Source organism: Trichoderma evansii (genome assembly GCF_050947405.1).
Source record: "Trichoderma evansii strain SZMC 28006 chromosome Unknown GGI43scaffold_25, whole genome shotgun sequence".
Classification (NCBI taxonomy): domain Eukaryota; kingdom Fungi; phylum Ascomycota; class Sordariomycetes; order Hypocreales; family Hypocreaceae; genus Trichoderma; species Trichoderma evansii.
The window spans coordinates 69,092-86,402 of record NW_028145181.1 but is presented as its reverse complement, the minus strand read 5'-3'; the positions used below and the strand labels follow the sequence as shown (position 1 = coordinate 86,402).

Below are 17,311 nucleotides of genomic sequence, written 5' to 3'. Positions count from 1 at the left end.
TCAATAAGCTTCTATCTATAGGAAATATTAGCTTATATAGTAGGATAGCCTCCAAAACTGATAGCTCGCATCACGACAACCAAATCATCAAGTAACAAACCTAATCGGTTATCTCTCTTATAATTATCAGACTTATACTAGGTTCAAACGATGTTTAACACTTTTCTTTTGAAAAGAATCATCTGGAGCTCTCCGCTGTCGGAATTGCGGGTTGTCGGATTGGCGCTTAAAAATCCCGAGTCACCTACCGCTATATGCAAGGATGAGCACGGCATCTAGATTAGCCATGGCGCAAGCCTGAGTCGCTCCTCGCGTTCAAGCATTGGTGATTGCCATGCCGTGGGGAAAACAGAGCAATAGGTTCAAGGCCCCATAGCGTTCCCGATGACGATATATATCTCGACGGAATAGAAAAGAGAGGAACGCACTCATCAATTAACTGCTCAACTCAATGCATGAGCTCTACCGGCAGTCATCCTTCATTAATACAGCGCCCGCTCAATTGAAATTCTAGAATGTATCCTAAGCTGAGGCGCGCAATTTTTGCGTCGTCATGGCTCTTTTCTGCCATTCTCCTGGCAGATGCGGCTTCCGACCGCCCGAATATCGTCTTCATCTTAACAGATGACCAGGACAACCATATGGGAACCCTGGATCATATGCAGTCGCTGCAGAAGCATCTGGTGCATCAGGGTACCACGTTTGAGAGACATTATTGTTCTAGTAAATACTACTACTTGTCTCCTGCTTTATTTATTCAAAAGAATTATAAAGGGGCGAACTTGCAGAATGCTAATATTCGTTTATACTTCCAGCGGCTATTTGCTGTCCTGCCAGGGTCAGCCTGTGGACTGGACAGCTTGCTCACAATACCAACGTAACAAATGTGAATCCTCCGTGGGGTATGTTCTCTTAACCATATTCATACATGAAAGGAGTCAAGATTCTGATTTATACAAATAGGGGGTTATCCCAAATTCGTCCAGAATGGGTACAATGACCACCATCTTGCCCTCTGGCTACAGCAGTCAGGCTACAATACCTATTACGTGGGGAAGCTCTTCAACGCTCACAATGTCGATAACTATGACTCACCTCCAGTCAATGGTTATACTCAATCCAACTTCTTTCTTGACCCTTTTACCTACCAATACTACAATGTCAGCACCACCAAGAACGGAGCGCCTCCAACCAACCCTGTCGGTAAGTATTCTACCGAAATCGTGGCTGAGAGCGCCAACGAGTTCCTCGATCACGCTCTGCAAGACGATGAATCTCCTTTCTTCATAACTCTTGCGCCGATTGCGCCTCATTCTGAGGTGAGCGGGGGTTCGGGGGGAGCATTTGATCCTCCACAAGTTGCAGAGCGACACGTGGGCCTCTTCCCCGAGTATAACATCCCTCGGACGCCAAACTTCAATCCTGATGCCCCCAGCGGCGTTAACTGGATCTCAAAGCTCCCTAAACGCAACGATAGCATTGTTGATTATGATGACGAATATCAGAGGCTGCGTCTCCGGTCGTTGCAGGCGGTAGATGAGATTATTGAATCTGTCGTCACTCGTCTCGACCAAGCCGGCGTGCTCGAAAACACCTTCATCTTCTTCACCTCAGACAATGGTTACCACATTGGCCAACATCGGCTACATCCTGGCAAGATGTGTGGCTTCGAGACTGATATCAATGTGCCTCTTGTTATCCGTGGTCCTGGAGTCCCCGCGCAGCGAATCACTCGCGCTCCCTCTTCACACACCGATCTCACTCCTACCATATTGAAAATAGCCGGCGTTGACATCCATGACAAGAAATTCGATGGCTCTCCAATTGATATTTATAATGCTGTGGTTGAAGCTCGCTCAGAGCATGTCGCCGTTGAGTTTTGGGGTTTTGGGCTCGCTGAGAGCATCTTTGGTAGAGAGCATGGCTTGCCTATTTATGCCAATAATACGTTCAAGGGGCTTCGCATTGAAGCAGAGGATTATGGATATTATTACTCTGTCTGGTGTAGTAACGAAAAGGAGCTCTATGACATGAAGGTCGGCTAGCTGACTCCCCAAGCATTAAGGGATAGCCTTTTGCTAACTTCAAATTTGCACAGGCCGACCCAGGGCAGATAAATAACCTCCTCTCGCCGAAGGACGCGCAGGCCAGCACTATTACTCTCGCTACTAACAGTCAGCAAGAATGGCCTCTTGAGCGTGTAGTCGATCGCCTAGACGCTCTCATGATGGTCCTCAAATCCTGCAAGCAGGAATCTTGCATTCACCCCTGGAAAAGCTTGCACCCATCGGGCAACGTGAACAATCTCCTCGATGCGCTTTCATCCGACTATGATGACTTCTACAGGGAACAAGTAAAAGTAAGTTTCACTAGATGTGAAGGCGGATACATTGTCGCATCAGAAGGACCACAGGACTTTCATGCTTTTGAAGCTGCAGGAGAGTTTAATGAGGGCAATGCCATTTATGATGTACCGGGGCAGCAGGTTTTGGTCAATCCTGATTGGAGCCTCTGGGAGTAAAATTTAGGTGAGAATCATTAATACATGAAGAATACATACGCACGAGTATATAGGAAAGCAATGCCATTTCAATTGCAGCGTGTATATAGTTTCGATTTAGAAGATATCAAATAACTGTACGCTATTCACGCTCCGTCTCAAACAACGTATGTATTCCAAATCCTCAAACAGCAAAAGCAACATTAAGGATTCACATAATTTCCAGGAATGTTATTCAATCCATCTGCCTTGACGGTATTCAATTTGCTCACATCCACTCCATGCAGCACCCGTGCGTTCACTCCTGTATGCATATGTCGAGCTTGATACAGCTTCTTCATAACTTCCGGCAACGCAGCGACCTGCTCGTCAGTAATTGTGTTGAAGCTGTTCGTCATACCGACGCCGCAAATCTTGCAGAATGTCTTGTGCAGCATGCGCGTGTTGAATTCGTATTTTCCAATGTTGGCCTCGTCTCCGGATAGGACAACGGCCGTGGTGAGAGGGTATATCCAGAGGGAGCCAATCTTAGCCATCAAATTAGAATTAATTCGGATTATTGGATGAAACGAGTGAGTATGGATGTTGTAACTTACACGCCCACAAGCGGTACAGTTGCATTCGATGACCCTTTCGAGAGTCTCATCAATTGGTTTGCTCGTCGTAGCTACGGTGAGCGCTCCACAATGGCAACTGCCTGTGTACACCAGCTCCCCTTCTTCGGCCTTGGGAAGCTCTCCCTTATGAGCTGGAGGCTGATAGGGTTCTCCCTTGGAAGCACCATCATATCTGCAAATTATATCAGGGCTTATGTCTTTAACGAACAAAGAGGAAGAGGGAACGGCCTTACGGGAGTTTCTTTAAATCCCAGCAATTGAGCCCTTGAATAGCATGTGCCTACCAAAATCTTGTCAGAACAAACATATTTCGCACCAATCATCGTGGAAGGAAATGTATAGCTTACGTTTATATAGGTTGCCTTCAGAGCATGCTGTGGGTCAGCCTCCTCATCCTTCCACCAAGATCCCGCCACAGCGGTAGCACACTTGGGGCAAAACTATGATTCCCGGGAGAATTGAGTTAAAAAGATTACCGTCAAATGCGTGTGAGTTTCAATGGTCTCTTCTTACCAAATGCTTCAGTTTCTTTTCGCCAAACGTATAAGCAGTCAGCTGCTCTAAGCTGCCCTTGACGATATTCACGTTGCTAATCCCTGGCATAAGCCAAAGATAGCCCTTTCTGACGCAGATGCTGCATTCGCAGTTGTATGCTTCCTTGATTTCGGGCACTTTAATCTCAAACACAGTGTCACCGCAATGGCAGTTTCCTCTGTAGGTGACGGTCTCGGCTTCGGCCATATTGACTTTCGGGGTTTGTATTAATGCAGTATCCTGCTAGGCGCACTTTGTTGAGACAATGAGAATGAAAATAAAAGAACAAGTTATGCCGCTTGTTCCGAGTTGTTAATGTAATGAGGCGAAAATGAATAATAACTTGTCTTATGAAATCCTGTATCTTTTATATAAGCGATGTTCCGAGGTATACGTATCTTACTGGGTAGGTAGTCATCATCGGATGAATAAGTTTGTAGAATGCTAGCTTCAACCCGAGGAATGTCGCAGCTGCTCAATGCTTACAACTCACAGCTATTTTGGTAGCAGCACGCTTACCCCACCTGACATCGGTCATGATCCTTAGTTTATCGTTGAGAATGGAGCCACTTCTACTACCCCGTAGCTGCGGCTGAATAATGGCGTTACATTCGTCTACCAAGCTTCGAGTCACTCAAGTGCAATTGTACTAGTAGATGAAAGCTCATAGCTCATCATAATTCAGAAACAGCTTACCTACCGAGGTAGGCTATGATGGTTATGCTGGTTGCCTACGAGCACTTTAGGACAGCCCCTCACAAGGGTTACGCAACTGCACAGGTTGAGTCCTCAACAGTTGTGAGCGACAAGGGACGGCTGAACTAGGAGTTGGAGTTGTCTCGCATTTCATTAACAAAACTTACTAAAATGATCAGCCAAATAGCTCAACAACTTCCCATCAATTTACTTGTGCATCTCCACTCGGGTCATTATGGATCCTTGAGTAAAACCATTATCATCATTAAGGTCTACTGCGCCCTCTAAGTGCTCAGGCTTTGCGTTGGTGCTCTTTTTCTAGTACCTCCGTGCTCCGTTGTCTGCATTTTTTGCGTCTGTCTGTGCTTGTGCGTTTAGCTGAATGGCTTCTTTCAGCTTCGCAATTACTTCAGGTTGGTTGCTGAATGCCGTTTGGAGTATGTTCTCGAGATCAGCCTCTACCTTCGCTATTGGCTTCACTCCTACTTTTCTGTTCTGAGAATCGTTGATGAGAGATCCCCATCGTTTTGTGAATGCGTAAATAGACTGGCGTAGAAGCTCGTCTAGCTGCTCGCTCATGTCTTCTACTGTTAGCGTTTTGGCTGTAACTGAAGGTGCCCCTCGAGACCAGAGATTGCCGCTGATGACACTTCCGAAAAATCCCACCCAATTTTGGGGGCTCAGTGTATCCCAGATCTGCCCGAAATGCTGCATAGCTGGTAGGCTTCGTATATCACCAATCTCAAGTGATACGAGCTCATTCTTAATAATGAGTAAATTCTTCACCATGAAGAGATCTGGGTCGGTTTCAGTTTTAAGTGATTTGATCCTAGCCTCTGCTCGTTGAAGAATCTGAATTGTTTCTCGCACAATTTTAAACACCACGGGGCTGTTCTTAGCCTGTGTAAGATTACGTTAGCGTTCTGGCAAGATGAAGAGTAACTGGAAGAAAGAAAGATAGAAGAGAATGGAGTGAATAGAATGGAGTGAAGCAACATAAAGACTTACAGATCGTTCTTTAGGCATTGCCCGGTCAAACATGGCGAGAAGCTCAATCGCTCGTTTCACCAAGGGATATGCATTTGACGAAGCCACTCCATCCACAACAGGGCTAATCTTCAAGGAACCATCTTGAGTTGGTGCCTTGGTAATCGATTTCACGATTTCTGCTTCAAACAAATTGTCTGTAAATGGCCACAAGTGGTCTGCAAGCAATCTGGCGGCATATTCCCTGTACTTTCTGAAAGACAGAGATTCTTCTTCGTCCAAGTCCGCCACGGCATATTCATTAGCTAGCCAGCCAACTATGTTGCACGTTTCTGTGAGTTGAGCGTTCTGAAAGACGGCCTGTAAATTCGTTGCTAGTGGTACAATATTTCCGGGATGAACCATTGTGGTGTTGACCAGCTTGACAGCTTGGAACGCTGACTCCGGAAGAGGACTCCATGCGAGTTCGATGTTGAAAATTTTAGTAAAAAGAACGTCCTCGCTATACATTCGCTCGAATAACTGTTTAATAAAATTCCTAGAAGCTGTCTCGACTGATAAACTTTTGACTTCTTTCTGGTATTCGTCCAGATCATGTTGCGCCATTACTTTCAAATCTCGGTCGCGGGTAGTGAAATACGTTCGGAAGATGGTATTGACTGCATTGACATATGTCGCAGAGGTGGCCGAGGCTTCTACTGGCTGGCCATACGCATGGTAGGCCGATCGGACTACTCTTCGGATGTTTGGCAGTAGAGAATAAGAATCTGCCATCATCTCTTCAAATCTTCCGTAAGCCAGAGCGTGGCGAGCAGACTCTGATTTTGTAGCTGTAATTTGACGAGCAATGTCACTGGAAACCTTCTCCAGAGAGCTATTGAAACCATGGTCAAGAAGGTGCAAAGCTTTGGTAAGTAAGGCGCTGTATCGTGCTAGATATGAGTCGCGCTCTCGGTAATTCTCCTATTGCTTGTCAGTACTGAGCGGATTGAATCTCGGAAACTGGCCAGCTTACATGCGTGGTCATAAATTTGATGCAAGAATCTATATTCTCCACCATTTCGCTAAAATCGTGATCCTCTATTAAGCGGCCGGCGCCAGGAGCATTCAGTCGTCTCGTGGCTTTCTCTAGGTAGGCGTAGTAGTAAAGATCTGTTCCGACCTCGTCGGCAAGCTTCTCCAGCCGCCGCTGTTCTGTCAGTAGCTCTTCGCATTGAGCTTGGAAGGTCGAGGTCTGAGCCTCAACAGACAAAAATGATTGCGATAAAGTGGTCAAGAGTTTCAAAGTATCGTTGGCATTGTCAATTAATCCTTCGAGGTGGCGCTCAGTCAACTTCAATTGGTCGCGATGCAGCCTGGTTTGATTAGCCCAGCTCGGATGGCGCATGCGTCTGTGATCTTACAAATATTCTTGCTGGCTCTCTTCCAACAGTAGGTCATCCAGAGACTTTGACGACACCTCTTCCCTCTGGTAATACTTGGAAGTTGTAGACTCTTCGTTGAAAAGCGTCAATGCCTCCCAATTTCTGCTCTTCCTGTCAACCTTCCGCCGTGTCCTGCGTGGGGCATCTTTGAAGAGCTCCGCCCTGACAACATCGTAGAAATCGGAGTATGAGGCAGCTCTTCGGAGCAATGCGGGTTCGGGAGGGTCGTTTGTATGCTCTGCTTCTTCTAGAACATCTTCAAGGATCTCGGCAATGTTGATGGCCTCCTATAACATGGTAAACTGCCTGCTGTATACAAAGCAGTGGACGATGGTGACACGTACATTAGGCTGCTGTAGCAGCGATTCCTTGCGCTGGTGCCCGCGAGGCCTGCCATTGGAGGTCTCGGTCCTGTTATTGCTGTTGTTGCTAAGCTCCGGCACGAAGCTGTACCAGCCGTCCTCGTACATGGTGGCCCAGAGCTCGAAGCAGGAGGCTGCGAGTTACTGAAGCACGGCTAACTTAAAAGCCACGCGTGTGCCATTGGCAAGGTCCAGGCGGGGCGACTTGCTCCGGCCGCCGATAGTGGCACGATAAGGCGTCCAGCCAATTGGCGAGCGGCGAAATGGAGTTGACATCATGGAGCTTCGGCACGGGGACCCCAGTACAGGGATATGAGAACTCGGTACGCACTAAGCTTCTAGCTGGAGATCGCAGCTTTTGCATGATCTCACATCACTTGCGACTTCCAGGCTGTAGCTGCGAGCATATACGCGGGTCAAATTGTACCAAGAGCGGGGCTACCAGAAGTGTTTCAGTGGGCTCTGGAGCAATTACGGCAGCTGTTTGACGAGGAGCTTGACTTACAACCATGAGCACCTCACAATTTGCCCTTCGACGAGCGCCTCGCATTGGCCTCTCAGCTCGGCCACGCCTCGGCGTGAGCCAGCGCCAATGGATTCGCTATATCAACGACTCTGCAGAGGTGAGGCCTAAGAGACGAGGAGGAAAAGCAGTTGGATTTGCAGCCGTCTTTGGTGTCGCCGCAGCAGGCGCATTCTGGTATCCTAGGCTCCGAGCTCAGTTCAGTTCAGCTCCTGAAGAAGAAAAAGAGACAGGATATCAAAAGGCCGAACTGGAGTTTGAGAAAGCCCGCAAACATGGCGTATCAAAGGAAGACAACCGTGAGCTGATTAGCTCTCAGCACTTGCAAGTAAAGAACAGCTGGGAGCACCCTGGAGTATATGCATGGGGCTCCAACGTGGGCAAGGTCATTGACCCTATCTCGAATGAGAAAAACATCAAACTTCCGCGCAGGGTATCATATTTTGATCATCAGCTTCTCCGTGACCTGAAGCTTACTGAGAAGTTTGGCGCGGCTATTAATGAAAAGGGAGATCTTATTCAATGGGGCTTGGGATTCAACAAGGCAGACGCAACACCGGTTGTGACCTTGAAGGGCAAGGATCTTGCCAAGCTTGAGGTCTCAGATGATAGGATTATTGCTTTGTCTCGAGGTGGCTCAGTATATGCCATCCCCGCCTCGCGAGACGACCAGGAGGGTGGCAAAAAGCTAGAACAGCAAAAGAGTTCATGGTCTTTATGGTCCTCGTCTGGGAAGGAGTCTATCAGCTTTCAGAACCTGACTCCGGCGGGCCTTGGATGGGGCGAGCGTGTTGCTGATATCAGCAGCGGCCTTGAGCATTGTCTGATACTCACATCAAACGGGCGAGTTTTCTCTTCAGCCTCGAGCGCCTCATCTTTCCCATCGAAAGGACAGATGGGTATTCCGGGTCTCAGCTGGGAGACACGCCCTAAAGGACGTTATGATCAACCACATGAGATTGCCTTGCTCAAGGGGTTTGATGTCAAGCAGATCGCGACGGGTGATTATCACTCGGCCGTTCTAGACAAGCTTGGCCGCATCTTTACGTTTGGTGACAATACTTTTGGCCAGCTTGGCTTTGAAGCCCAGATCGGCAACCCTTTCATCTCTACTCCTACAATCCTACCTATCCATAAGCTATATGGAGGCAGTGCACCAGTATGTACGGCCTCCTCAATAGCTGCCGGCGGGGCAAATACTTTCTTCACTTGTGAGGCGGACACGCCCACTACTCCTAGCAGCGATGCTGGCACTCCAGCGCCTTCTAAGAGATTACCTCACAGCATGTATGACCTCTGGGCTGCAGGGCAGGGTACTTGTGGCTCACTGGGTACCGGAAGGTGGACTCACGTTTCACAAGGGCCAACCAAGGTCAAATCCCTTTCAGGGCTCTCTGAGTTTGACGAGAAAAAGAACCAGCTGATGCCCATCAAGATCAAGGCTCTAAGCATTGGCACAACTCACTGCTCTGCGGTTATGGACAATGTGACACAAACATCTGTCTCGAACCGCTCTTCCGAGAACGAGACATACTGGGGCTCTGATGTGGTCTTCTGGGGAGGCAATGAACATTATCAGCTAGGAACAGGCAAGCGAAATAATTTGAATGCGCCAACTTATATTGGGCCGTTGGACGGAGGTGAAGGAGACGCCGCACATGGACGGCAAGGCGAGGTGCACAGACTATGCCTGACACCCAGGCAAACCGCCCGACTTGGAGAGGGCGGTAAGGGCCGCAAGGCGACGCTAGAACAAAAGGTTGAATGTGGCAAGTTTGTCACAGGCGTCTACTCTGCTGTATAACGGAAATCAAGAAGCCTGGGAAGGACGAGGAGTTATGGGGTGATGGGAAAAGGCTGCGAAAGCCAGCCGTGAGCAATAACAGGCTAGGACTCAGCTGGTGCGAGATGCTGGCTGCATCTCCTCGCATCTAGCATCGCTAGGTATGTTGAGTTGGTGTGTCACATGTCTAACATCGCCGCACGGGCTCTTGTGATGGTGTGGATGGTAACTCGGACTGATGGTCTAAAAAAAGCGGCGATGCAAGACAGACAGGAAAAAAAGAGGGAAGAAAAGTGAGGGGAAAAAAGGAAAAAGGAAAAACACTCCTGACTCTGCTGTACCACCACAAAATATGCATGTACGATATTGAGATCTTGATATGTAGTGATTATTATACAACCACGCATAAAGCATCCGTGCTATGATTCAGCTGACTGGCAAATGAGAAGCCTGGGGGCAAAGGGCCCAGACACTGATGACGCGCTGCAGCGCACGAAGCGAATCAGACGACCTGGAGCAAAGGCAACGGATCATACGGAGTTGGTGCTGGGCTTCCTAGCGGCGGATGCGCATGCAGGTACTACTCAGCGAGTCTGGTGTGATGAGATTTGGTTGATGAACTGCCATTTGATGCGCCGAGCTGCGACTCCACCGGCTGCGCGCTGGCGGGACGCACTATTGGCGGCACCGCGCGCTGCATGCACGGATTGCTGCATGCAATATAGCGAATCTCCATCCGTCCAGCAGGGGGGAGGCATCAACGACGCCGCTGAAGGATGCATGGCGCGCCCATTCTGGGTGTCTTATCCTCGGGTATTAAACGCTGCTACGCTGTAAATGATAAAAAACCGTGTGCATCATCGCTTAAGAGCAAATGCAAATCCTGCAGCGGCCCTTCTGTTTCACTCGTATAAAACGTGCATGCGCATATCGACTTCTGGAGCTTCATTCTAGCACTTCGTATACCCTGGGCCTCCCCCTCCGCCGTCAGCATCTTGCTTCATCTCATCTCATATCAGACTCCACGCACGCGCCGCTAGGGCCAAGTACTAAGAACCTCACCGTTGCGCCTAGCTCTAGCTTATCCGCAGTACTGGGTACCAGACCCTCTCGTGGGCTCGGATAGACTACCGCTTCCTTTCTTCTCCTCCGCTGCTTTTTTCTCCTCTTCCTCTTCATCCTCGCGTCTTCTTCTTTCCAAACTGGCCGAGAGAATTTTTCTTCTTTTCTTCTTCTTCTTTTACCTCTTTCTTCTTTAATTTCGCACGCTCCTTCGCAGAAACTTTACCATTTTTTTCTTCTTTTTAATCCAGAAATCGAGCTATATAACAATTTTTTTTCTAGACACAACCACGGCCAACTATTCATCTATCAAACACCGCGGCGACGGCGACGGCAAAAGTAGCAGCGATAGCCCACTTCCTCACTCTCCTGGCTAGGGCTGTCAAAAGAACAGCCTCCAAAGCGACCAAGATTTCTCCCCTCAGCGCCATGGATAAAATCCCCAAGTTTCGCCGGAAGCCCAAACCTCCGGTCATCGAGACGTCCATCGATCGCAGGGCCAGCATCGCCACCGAAAATATGGCCGCCACCGAGTCGCCAAGAACCCATCATAAGATGTCCGCGTTTAAGAGCCTGCGACTGCGTGGCCCGTCGAAGCGCGCGAGAGACAGTCCTCCTTCCGAACTCACTCCAACGACACCGTCAGCCGTAGTGGTGGCTCAAGATGGCATCCAGTCGCCGCCAAGGCTCGCGCGGCCAGTATCTCAGCCAGCGCAACACAAATCACCGCCTGTGCAGGATCGCCGGAGGAGCGTCAACCAGCTGCCACCCGCTTTGCCGGTATTTTTGTCGCTATCGCAGCAAGGTGCGTCATATCTGCATGCTGAATGCATATGCACGTCATATTCACTGGCGCTGCAAGTACTTGCTCAAACGCCCCGCTAACAAAACGCGCGCTACCACAGATATCGACATCAAGTTCCAGGAACTAACCTGGGCCGAGCGAGTTCGGGTTTCGCAAGGCATGCGAGACGACAGCCAAGGAGATTCACGATGGACGCTTTACAGACACATAGACACGCACGAAAAGATGGACCGATACGTTAATATCAAACCCTGGGCGTACAATCGTGTCAAGCTTCGTGTCCCGGAAGGCGAGGTCGACTACGTCAATGCCTCTGCCATTACTCTTACGTCTCCGTCCGACCCAAGCAAACCACCATTGCGTTACATCGCCATGCAGGGCCCTACCATTTCCTCAATCGACTATGTTTGGCGCATGATTGCGGAGCAGATCCCCTCTCATGCAGTCATCGTTCAGCTAACGAACATGGTTGAACTTGACGTAGTCAAGTGCGACCAGTATTTTCCCATGGGAGAAGAGTTGCCCACGGGTGGAAGAGATACCGTCTGGGGCATCAACGATTACGACGTATGGGGCGACGACTGGAGAGCAGAACTTACCTTTGTGTCCGTGGAGCAGCTTGCTAGGGGTGCCATTGAGAGGCGCAAGTTGCTATTCCACATCCAAGGTGAAAAAGAACCACGCGTCGTCTGGCACTTCCTCTATAAGCGATGGCCTGATTTTGGCGTCCCGACTGCAGAGGATTTGGATGGCTTTTTGGAACTGATGAAGCTGTCCCGGCAGCACAGCTCACCGTCCACACCTCGTATCATCCACTGCAGTGCCGGAGTCGGCCGTACAGGTACCTTCATCAGTCTCGAGCATTTGATGAGGGAGCTCGATTCTGGTGTTCTGGCAAGATATGATATGCCCTCAGAACGATCCGATCTTGTCTACAATGCGGTTGATATCCTTCGCCAGCAGCGCCGCGGCATGGTCCAGGGCGAACTTCAATATCGCTTTATCTACCAAGTTATGCGTAAGCTCTGGCAAGAAAGATACGGCCTTGTGGACCAGGAAACCGGCAGCCGTGAACCAGCAGCGAAGAGGCTCGAGGTTGCGAGTCCCTTTGTGGGCAACGGCCGGCCTGGGACAAACTAGCGATTCAACCGCGGCAGATCGGCCTCCGACTTCACAGCGGCGATTCTGAAAAGCGAGAGCTCAGCGCCAGACTAACGAACGATCTGGGGCCCGCTCCCTCAAGTATTGTGTTATGAGCTGTTTGTCTATACTTCTCTATTTCGATTTTCTTGCTTCAGTATTATTACACTGAAATACTTTGTCCGGCGCAGCCTAAAAACGATTTTTTTAATGTCAACTTCTTCTTTTTCTACCTTTTTGAGATCATCAGCGCTTGCCGATATTTATTTTTTTGAGGAGCCCTTTTTTTCCTCCTTCATTATTATCTGGTAGCTTTATCTACCAGCTATCCTTCTCTTTCCTGAGTGGGCTTTTTTCTACTTCTACATCAGGATCATTTGCATTATGGGAAATTCTCTATCATGAACTCTTATAGAAGGATCGCAGACGGACGTATCGCGAGGGGGTATGAAACAACATGGAACCTCGACACTAGCATTGATTTACTGAAGGGTGGTGAACGAACAATACACCCTATCCTATTATTTTCCTATTTCTTCTTTCCTTTCTATTTTTCATATCAGAGCGATGGAATGATATTATTACATGGAGCGCATTAGAGATTATATGTACATAAGAACAGCGATCAAAATTTTGAATTAAACTGCATGAGTAGAGCAGAGAAAGAACAGACTGATATCCACCCAACATTGAAATCAAACTCCATACTTTGTGATTTTTCCCATTCATCTGGTATATAATATATATTCTCGTTAAACATAATCTTTTTTTATTCAACAGCGCAATATAGAGAAGCAATCTTGACCTCCACCAGGTATTATCCTTTTATGAACCCTTCGTGTGCAGCACACTTACTACCTGAGTATTATATCTGTATTAAGACAAAGGAAAAACAATAATAAAAGAGATAAACTGAAAATACAAAAGATTCCGAACAGATGAAAAAAAAAAAATGAGTAGTCGTAAGACAATAAAGTCATGTCTAGTTCAGCAACGTCGTGGCGAGAGATGCCCAACATAACCGCTCTTCCACTCATCCACGCTTTTAGGGAGCGATCGTGACAAAGACAGTCTCAGTCTCCTTCTCCTTCTGCGTGACCGTGACGGTGAAGAAGACGGACACGGTGGGAGTCCCATTGACGACCTCTGTAGTGCGAGGACTGTCTTCGCTGGTGGGGACGGCTTCAGCCGTCGGAGCAGAGTCGTCGGGAATGGGGATGACGATGAGGCTTGTTGGGTTGGGCAAGAGGATATGTGTGGGAGAGGGGGCTGAAGGAGGGGTTGTAACATCGGGAATGGGATTGGGAGCGGGAGGGGTGGCGATGACGGTTTGTAAGGTGGTTGGTGAAGGTGCGGGTGCAGGAGAAGGCTGAGGCACGTTTGCTGCAGGAGGAGAGTCTACCACCGGAGGAGGGGAGGGTGCAGCTGCTGCAGTTGAAGATGAAGGAGCAGCTGGAACTGAAGTCGGCTGAGCAGATGAAGTGGCTGCTGAGCTTGTAGGAGGCAAAGGCGGCAGATCGCTGACGATTATGACGGTAGTCCTAGTCACAGGCGGAGGGTTGGCCGGAGCACTCGTTTCAGGGGCAGCCGACGACGTAACCGGTACCGAAGCTGGGGCTGAAGAAGCCGATGTCGAGTCAGGCGTCGTAGCCGACGAGCTATCGTTGGATCCGCCCGTGATGCCAAGAATGCTTTCCGCATCAGTTGTATCATGGCAGCCAATCATCACACCCGCAACGTTATTCATCGGCAAGGCAAAGCACTTTTGCTGAGAAGGGCATTTCGTGAGCGAATATGTACCGCCTGAGCTGCATCTAGCCAACTGGCCGTCAATACAAGCAACTGCGTTGCCAGTACAAGTGGACTGAGGGGTCAAGTCCTTGAAGACGTTGTTGTACTGCTGAGCCTGGGCCAGGTTGCTTGCAAAGACTTGAGCTGGAACGGTGGAGGTGCCAGTGGGGAAAGAGTTGATTGCGGTGGGAATAGGAATAGCGTCATTGGGTGTTTTGGTAACCTGGACGGTAGCCGTAGATCTTGTTGTAAGTGTCGTGGGGACTGAAGTTGAGGGCGGAGGCAGAGCCGTTGATGATGGAGAGGCTGCGACAGCTGTTGTTGCTGGGCTCGTGGTGGATTGAAGAGACGAGGCTGAGGAAGGAGATGGGATGTCAGACGGTGTTGAGCTGGCAGGCTGTGTACTCTCTGAGGCTGTAGTAGATACAACAGTAGCAGACGATGGCAAACTGGAAGTCGGCAAGGCAGTGGATGATGTAGAAGCCGGTGGTGCTGTAACATCAGTTGAGGCCGTCGAGCTCAGAGGTAGCGTTTCACTAGAAGTAGCGGCAGTAGATGGGACTGATGTTGAGCTAGCAGTTGCATCGCTGGTAGGCACTTTTGTTGTTGGCGCCCCGGTAGCAGAAGTCGTAGTCTCGGCGGAGGTGGTTACAGTTCCAGACTCTGTAGCACTCGACGTCAAGTTGCTCGCTCCACTGGTGATAGGGGCTGTGTTGGTCGTGGAGGGAGGGTGAGTCAAACTTGTAGCGTTGGGTGCTATCTTTGTGTGAATACCATGTGTGCTAAAACCGGTAGCAGTAGTAGGAGGCTCGGTCTGTGAGGTTGAAGCACTCTGTGTAGCAGAAGAATTAGACGGTACTGTTATACTGCCGGTGTTTGAGCTCAACTCCGTCTGACTAGTCTGACTAGAGCGTGTGGCTGGGGCACCAGTCTCGGAGGTTGAGATGGTTGTCTGGTTCACAGGAGCTGTAGTTACAGATCCAGTAGTAGACACAGGCCCAGTAGTGGTTGGAGGCTCGGTAGTAGCTGAAGAAGTGGCCTCTGTTGTGGGAGCTTTCGTCGTTGTTGCCGTAACAGCATCTGATGCACTGCTCGTAGCTGTAGTGGCACTAGTTTGAGAAGAAGCAGTCTTGTCGTTTCTCAATGGCAAAGCTGAAGATTCCGTAGCTCCAATTGTTGACGTTTGAGGCTGCGTATTTGTTGTAGAAGAGTCTGAAGTGCCAGTTTCAGTAGAGCTACTACCCGAGGTTGAAACAATCGCTGGAGACGTTGAGGTATCAGCCTTTGTTGAGCGTTCTCCAACAGAAGTTGAGGTGCCTGCCACCGTAGTGCTGACACTCGTAGCTGAAGTATCAACTCTTGTGGAAGTGCCAGCAGCATTGTCAGAGGTAGCCGAAGTTGCAGAAGTTGCAGAAGCATCAATAGCACTGCTAGAGGTTGCTGAAACAGCAGTTGAGGAAGAAGTATTAACAACGCTGCTTGATGTGGCTGGGGTAGCTACCGTAGTAGTGGTGGTATCAACAACACTTCTAGACGTGCTTGGGGTAGCAACCGTGCTAGAGCTTTCCACAGCGTTGTTAGACGTAGCGGCAGGGACAGCAGCTGTACTCGAAGTAGCCACGACACTGCTCGATGCCTCAGAAGCAGTGCTAGAGATAATGCTTGATCCTCCTTGGCCAGCACTCGTTGTAGCCACAATTGGGATAACAGATATTTGTTCAACCGAAGTTGTAGCTGGTTTTTGACTCTGGGGGGTACTGGAAATGAGCGAGTCGGGGATATTGGCTGTCGAGTCCGTCAAAGTTTGGAAGACTGGCCGAGGCGCGGAGACCGTGGGTGCCGCAGGCTCGACAGAAGACCTATCATCATGTTAGATTTCTTTTCTTTATCTTTATATCAAGAGAAGAGCATACTCAGGTCCTGGTGGGATTGCAGACGTCTCAGGTATCGACGTTTCGGCTCGCACTACTTTGGGCCTATTTGTCACAGAGCATGTCAGTATCGTAGAGCAAAGTCAAAGACGAAGAGAAAAAAAAAAAAGGAGGAATCCTTACATTCTAGCGCTCAGGCGTGGCACCGGGCCCGCCTGTGCAAGCCGAGCAGCCAGCAGCACGCTTAGAGCCGTGTTGAATAGCATAGCGCAACGCATTATGTGAAGTTGTAGTTGTATAGAGAAGATTGTCGCACAGCGATATAAGGCAAGAGAATAAAAAGTAGGAAATACGGTATTGGTAAAGATCGGCAAAGCAAGGCAGTGTTTCGCCAAAGGGGATGAATGAATAAATAAATAATTAGTAGCGAATAATACCTAGGGATCCACGGTAGCAAAGATGCGTGTTCAACACCACAAAGAGATTGCTGTGTTTGGTGGGTCTCACGATGGAATTCGGCGAAAGAAAGAAGAAGTTGCTTGAACAAGCGACCGACCCGTAAACAGAAAAATGAGACAAAAGGGAAAGGGAATGTGAATTATTAAGGTAGATTGCTTTGCAAAAAAACAAAATGCCCAGTCCAGATTAGCTGTGAATAGCAAAGAAAAAGAGAGTTGTGTGTGTAACTCGGCGTAAGCAGCGTATAAGTGAAAGGGATTGATCGACAGAAAGGAAAAGAAACGAGAAGAGAGGAAAAGAAACGAGAAGAAAGGAAAAAAAGAATGAGAAAAAGGCAATGATAGACAAGTGAGTGAGAGAGATAGGAAAAAAGGAAAAAAAGGAAAAGGAAATTCCAGATCAACCAGAGCACCGGAAACACACAGGAGAGACACGATATGCAACCTTAATATCTTGAGATCAGGAACCAAGAACAGGAACCATTGGGAAAGGATCGTCCTCTGTATTAAGTATCCCCCCCTTCTTCTCTATGAGCTAAGCCCTCTCCATCCATCTCAGGCCCGATACGCGCTTTGCTTCTGCCTCTCGGCATACCAAGCCGTCGCCGCGACCCTCAAGCTAGGGTGTAAGCCATCAGCTCACTCGCTTCTCTCTCTTGCTTCACCGGAAACCTGCAGCCTCCCATAATAGCTGCTCCATAGCCCTGGCAGGCCATCGTCTGAGAGTGTCCGGCTGCATCCGCGCGGTTGGCCAGCGC

General features: G+C 49.0%; 6 protein-coding genes across 6 annotated transcripts; 3 read left to right on the top strand and 3 right to left on the bottom strand.

The window, feature by feature from the left end:
- The first annotated feature begins 255 nt into the window (after positions 1–255).
- GGI43DRAFT_415342 (sulfatase family protein) lies at positions 256–2,568 on the top strand. The gene is made up of 4 exons (XM_083207141.1): positions 256–723; positions 816–902; positions 964–2,036; positions 2,099–2,568. Exons 1-4 carry the CDS (start codon positions 516–518, stop codon positions 2,519–2,521), a joined length of 1,791 nt encoding a protein of 596 aa, XP_083056632.1. The 5' UTR covers positions 256–515; the 3' UTR covers positions 2,522–2,568.
- A 135-nt stretch (positions 2,569–2,703) lies between these two features.
- On the bottom strand, positions 2,704–3,858 carry GGI43DRAFT_387437 (GFA family protein; the record flags this gene model as incomplete). Its single annotated transcript, XM_083203932.1, has 5 exons — positions 2,704–3,027; positions 3,097–3,289; positions 3,351–3,397; positions 3,465–3,557; positions 3,631–3,858. 5 exons carry the CDS (start codon positions 3,856–3,858, stop codon positions 2,704–2,706), a joined length of 885 nt encoding a protein of 294 aa, XP_083056631.1.
- An 807-nt stretch (positions 3,859–4,665) lies between these two features.
- On the bottom strand, positions 4,666–7,228 carry GGI43DRAFT_387436 (Sec34-like family-domain-containing protein; the record flags this gene model as incomplete). Its single annotated transcript, XM_083203931.1, has 5 exons — positions 4,666–5,247; positions 5,356–6,297; positions 6,350–6,689; positions 6,738–7,045; positions 7,103–7,228. 5 exons carry the CDS (start codon positions 7,226–7,228, stop codon positions 4,666–4,668), a joined length of 2,298 nt encoding a protein of 765 aa, XP_083056630.1.
- A 221-nt stretch (positions 7,229–7,449) lies between these two features.
- Positions 7,450–9,492, top strand: GGI43DRAFT_212284 (regulator of chromosome condensation 1/beta-lactamase-inhibitor protein II). Its single transcript, XM_083200230.1, has one exon. It carries the CDS (start codon positions 7,630–7,632, stop codon positions 9,445–9,447), a length of 1,818 nt encoding a protein of 605 aa, XP_083056629.1. The 5' UTR covers positions 7,450–7,629; the 3' UTR covers positions 9,448–9,492.
- Positions 9,493–10,294: 802 nt separating this feature from the next.
- GGI43DRAFT_415338 (tyrosine protein phosphatase PTP1) lies at positions 10,295–13,121 on the top strand. Its single transcript, XM_083207140.1, has 2 exons — positions 10,295–11,293; positions 11,394–13,121. Exons 1-2 carry the CDS (start codon positions 10,918–10,920, stop codon positions 12,431–12,433), a joined length of 1,416 nt encoding a protein of 471 aa, XP_083056628.1. The 5' UTR covers positions 10,295–10,917; the 3' UTR covers positions 12,434–13,121.
- A 199-nt stretch (positions 13,122–13,320) lies between these two features.
- On the bottom strand, positions 13,321–16,854 carry GGI43DRAFT_212212 (uncharacterized protein). Its single transcript, XM_083200229.1, has 3 exons — positions 16,279–16,854; positions 16,138–16,200; positions 13,321–16,083 (listed from the first exon to the last, which is right to left on the bottom strand). Exons 1-3 carry the CDS (start codon positions 16,371–16,373, stop codon positions 13,479–13,481), a joined length of 2,763 nt encoding a protein of 920 aa, XP_083056627.1. The 5' UTR covers positions 16,374–16,854; the 3' UTR covers positions 13,321–13,478.
- Between the last annotated feature and the right edge of the window lie 457 nt (positions 16,855–17,311).